Genomic DNA, 4,639 nt, shown 5'->3' on the forward strand with positions numbered 1-4,639 from the left:
ATAAATATAATTATAATTATTATTATTTTCAGAACGTATCTATCCTATACACACGTCTGGATGAATAAAATGGAAAATATTGAAAATTAACGAAACAATAACAATAATAATAATAAATAATAATAATAAATAATAGTAATAAATAATAATAGCTATAGTTATAAAAAATAATAATTATTATTATAGTTTATCGTCATCCAGTATTCTCATTTGTCTATCCATCTATCGCCGTAAGCACAAGCACCAAGGTTAAAAATTATTATTATTTTCATTTCATCCATTCATTCACCAGTTCGTTCGTTCGTCATTCATTCATTCATCCATTCATTAATTCATTCATTCGTTCGTTCGTTCGTTCGTTCGTTCGTTCGTTCATTCATTCATTCGCTCGTTCGTTCGTTCGTTCGTTCATTTGTTCATCCATCTTATTGCTTATAAGCTATATGGATTGAATAGAGGTAAAGTAATAAAGGAAGATTGATTGATTGAGAGAGAGAAATATTTTTACATTTCTATGTCCAGTTAGTTTAACAATTTTGTGTCTAAAATTCAGAATCATCATCATCGTCGTCGTCGTCATCATCGTAACTTCACTGGCCACTGATGACGAAACACTTGAGTTATAGTTATAGTTAGGTAAATAGGCTCTCCGCGGCGTTGCATTGAAAAAATATTGAAAAAATGCGAGAGAGAGAGAGAGAGAGAGAGAGAAGGAGTGTGAAAGTATAATGAATGGAAAAAAATAGAAAAGAATGAGAGAGAGAGAGAGAGAGAGAGAGAGAGCGAGAGTTGTTGACAGAAGTGTGGGATATAGAACATGTTGGCGGAAGGAATCGATGATGCTAATACGCAATATGTTCAAGTCTGAAACTCTTCATTTCCTATTGTTTGGTACACACACACTTACTTCACTCACTCACTCCCTCACTCGCTCATTCATTCACTCATTCATTCATTCACTCATTCATTTATTCATTCACTCGTTCTGTTATTTTTTCATTCATTTTTCCATTTATCTAGTTACGTAAACCCCCACTCAATCACTCATAAAATACATTCAAGACGTTACAAATGAAACACGAGCACCGTTTGAAATTGAAACTAGGTCAAGCCACCGGACGAGGAGAGCCAATAGGAATCGAGCAAAATGGGTCAGGGCGAGGCCAAGAAGAAGGAGGGCTTGAAGAGGAAGAAGTCGAAGAAGGAAATAAAACAAGAAAAAAAATTGGAGATTGATGATTTAAAGAAAGAGGTTGATATGGTAAGCAGTCGTCTAAAATTATGTCTTCATTCCTTTGATTAATCGACTAATCTTTCATTCATTCGTTTACTCACCTATTCATTCATTCATTCATTCATTCGTTCGTTCGTTCATTCATCCATTCATTTCATTTTTCATAGGACGATCACAAGATAACTCTACCTGAATTAGCTCAAAGACTAGGGACAAACCTGGAGACAGTCAATGAATTCATTAATTTTTAAATTAAATATTTGTATCATCATCATCATCATCATTATTATTATTGTTTTTATTTTACAACTTATTTATTTGCACTCTTATACATAATTAATAACTTTCGATTGATTTCATTTGAATTTTATTTTTGAAAAAATGAAAGAATGTTCCCATGAAAGAATGAATGAAAGAATGTTCCCATCATCACCCCTTACCGGCAGGGCCTAACTCTTCAAAGGGTGAAAGAAATTCAAGCGAGGGACGGCCCAAACGCCCTAACTCCCCCTAAAACTATCCCCGAGTGGATGAAGTTTTGCAAGAATTTGTTCGGTGGGTTTTCCATACTGCTGTGGATCGGAGCGATACTCTGCTTCACAGCCTACTCCATTCTCGTCTCCACCACTGAAGACCCGTCGAAGGACAATGTGAGTGAGTGAGTGAATGAGTGAGTGAGTAAATGAATGAGTGAGTGAATGAGTGAGTGGATGAGTGAGTGAATGAGTGAGTGAATTAATGAATGAATGAGTAAATGAATAGAAGTAATGAATGTGCGAATGAAGGAATTAGGTTTTGTCTGAGTGAGTGAATATCAGTTAACGAGTCAAAACACCAAATAACTGACCATTTAACCAACCAACCAGCCAACCAACCAACCAGCCAGCCAGCCAATCAACCAACCATCCAACCAACCAACCATTCAACCAACCAACCATCCAACCATCCAGCCAACCAACCAACCATTCAATCCACCAACCCACCAACCAACCAACCAACCAACCAACCAACCAACCAACCAACCAACCATCCAACCAACCATCCAACCAACCATCCAACCAGTTATATCTTGGCATCGTTTTAACGGCAGTAGTCGTGATTACTGGAATCTTCAGTTATTACCAAGAGGCCAAGAGTTCGAAAATAATGGAGTCCTTCAAAAATCTTATTCCTCAGGTTTCGATAATCATCTTCATCGTCATCATTACTACCACCATCATCATTTTAATGACCATTATCATCACCATCATCATTACTATCATGACCTTAACTATCATCATCATCATCCAAAACCTCAGTTCGCAGTGGCAGTCCGCGAGGGAGTGAAGTACAACATTCACGCGGAGGAACTCGTTGTCGGTGACGTCATAGAGGTCAAGTTCGGTGACCTCATTCCGGCCGACATCCGGATAATCAATGCACACGGATTGAAGGTTATGATGATGGGGACGATGATGATGATATTGTTGATGATGATTGTGATAGAACTTACTATTTAGAAAAAGAAGGAGGTGAGGGTTATTTTTTTCATTTCGACTTTCGTCTTTTCTCTTCGCAATCACGACCATCATACTCATCATCGTCCTCATCACCATCATCATCATCATCCTCACCATCATTATCATCATTATCATCGCCACCACCACCGCCACCAGGTCGACAACTCATCGCTGACTGGTGAGTCAGAGCCTCAGACCAGATCACCCGAGTACACGAACGACAACCCTCTAGAAACAAAAAACCTTGCATTCTTCAGTACGAATGCAGTCGAAGGTACTGATAATGATCATCATCGTCATCATCATCACCACCATCATCATCGTCACCATCATCATCATCATCATCGTCTTCATCACCATCATCATAATCGCTACTTCCATCATTACCCAACAGGAACCGGAAAAGGAGTAATAATCTCGACAGGGGATCGAACGGTTATGGGGCGAATAGCGAACCTGGCCTCTGGACTCGATACCGGTAAGACGCCCATCGCCAGGGAGATCGAACATTTTATCGAGTTGATAACCGCAGTTGCGGTATTTTTGGGCGTGTCCTTCTTCATCATCGCCTTCATACTCGGCTATAATTGGCTGGATGCTGTTCTATTCCTCATTGGGATAATCGTCGCAAATGTACCTGAAGGCTTATTGGCTACAGTTACAGTAAGTGGGAGGAGTTATTTTTATTTGCACGTTTCTGATTGGCTGTGTATAGTTTTTTTTATTAACATTACTTTTAGGTATGCTTGAGTTTAACGGCTAAAAGAATGGCTATTAAGAATTGCTTGGTGAAAAACTTGGAAGCTGTTGAAACTCTGGGTTAATTTTATATAATGTTTCATCCATCCATCCATCATTCATTTATTCGTTCATTCATTCATTCATCATTCACTCATTCATTCGTTTATTTTACTTCTTTTTCATTGGTTCATTCACTCAATCAATCATTCCTTCATTCATTCCTTAAATCATTCCTTCATTCCTTCATTCAGGCTCGACATCAACGATATGTTCGGACAAAACTGGAACGCTGACACAGAACAGGATGGCCGTCGCCCACATGTGGTTCGATGAAAGGATTGTCGAAGCGCGAATGAGTGACGATAGACAGAGTGGGTGAATTATTTTCTCATTCACTCATTCATTCATTCACTCACTTACTCACTCACTCACTCACTCACTCACTCACTCACTCACTCACTCACTCATTCATTCATTCACTCACTCACTCACTCACTCACTCACTCACTCACTCACTCATTCATTCATTCATTCCTCTATTCAGACGTCGACTACGACCACACGTCACCAACGTGGCACGCCCTCTCACGTGTGGCGATGTTGTGCAACAGGGCAGAGTTCAAGGCCGACCAAGGTCATTTGCCCATCATCAAAAGGTCAGATACTGTAATTTACAAGACGTGTTTTAAGATAAATCTTCTCTGAATGAATGAATGAATGAATGAATGAATGAATGAATGAATGAATGAATGAATGAATGAATGAATGAATGAATGAATGAATGAATGAATGAATGAATGAATGAATGAATGAATGAATGAATGAATGAATGAATGAATGAATGAATGAATGAATGAATGAATGAATGAATGAATGAATGAATGAATGAATGAATGAATGAATGAATGAATGAATGAATGAATGAATGAATGAATGAATGAATGAATGAATGAATGAATGAATGAATGAATGAATGAATGAATGAATGAATGAATGAATGAATGAATGAATGAATGAATGAATGAATGAATGAATGAATGAATGAATGAATGAATGAATGAATGAATGAATGAATGAATGAATGAATGAATGAATGAATGAATGAATGAATGAATGAATGAATGAATGAATGAATGAATGAATGAATGAATGAATGAATGAACGA

The 4,639-nt window shown here is 37.7% G+C and overlaps 1 protein-coding gene across 1 annotated transcript in view; it reads left to right on the forward strand.

Moving 5' to 3' along the window:
- Nucleotides 1–1,147: 1,147 nt before the first annotated feature.
- The window catches only part of HELRODRAFT_187047 (hypothetical protein), a gene marked incomplete at its 5' end in the record, with an annotated part of 8,053 nt that continues 4,561 nt past the window's right edge, over nucleotides 1,148–4,639 (forward strand). Inside the window, 10 exons of the mRNA XM_009019879.1 lie at nucleotides 1,148–1,261; nucleotides 1,402–1,461; nucleotides 1,681–1,884; nucleotides 2,297–2,410; nucleotides 2,533–2,667; nucleotides 2,890–3,007; nucleotides 3,128–3,396; nucleotides 3,474–3,552; nucleotides 3,726–3,845; nucleotides 4,019–4,140. Coding sequence (XP_009018127.1) covers nucleotides 1,148–1,261; nucleotides 1,402–1,461; nucleotides 1,681–1,884; nucleotides 2,297–2,410; nucleotides 2,533–2,667; nucleotides 2,890–3,007; nucleotides 3,128–3,396; nucleotides 3,474–3,552; nucleotides 3,726–3,845; nucleotides 4,019–4,140 — 1,335 coding nt within the window. The remainder of the gene's footprint in view (nucleotides 1,262–1,401; nucleotides 1,462–1,680; nucleotides 1,885–2,296; nucleotides 2,411–2,532; nucleotides 2,668–2,889; nucleotides 3,008–3,127; nucleotides 3,397–3,473; nucleotides 3,553–3,725; nucleotides 3,846–4,018; nucleotides 4,141–4,639) is intronic.

Source organism: Helobdella robusta (assembly GCF_000326865.2).
Source record: "Helobdella robusta unplaced genomic scaffold HELROscaffold_26, whole genome shotgun sequence".
In the NCBI taxonomy this organism is placed as follows: domain Eukaryota; kingdom Metazoa; phylum Annelida; class Clitellata; order Rhynchobdellida; family Glossiphoniidae; genus Helobdella; species Helobdella robusta.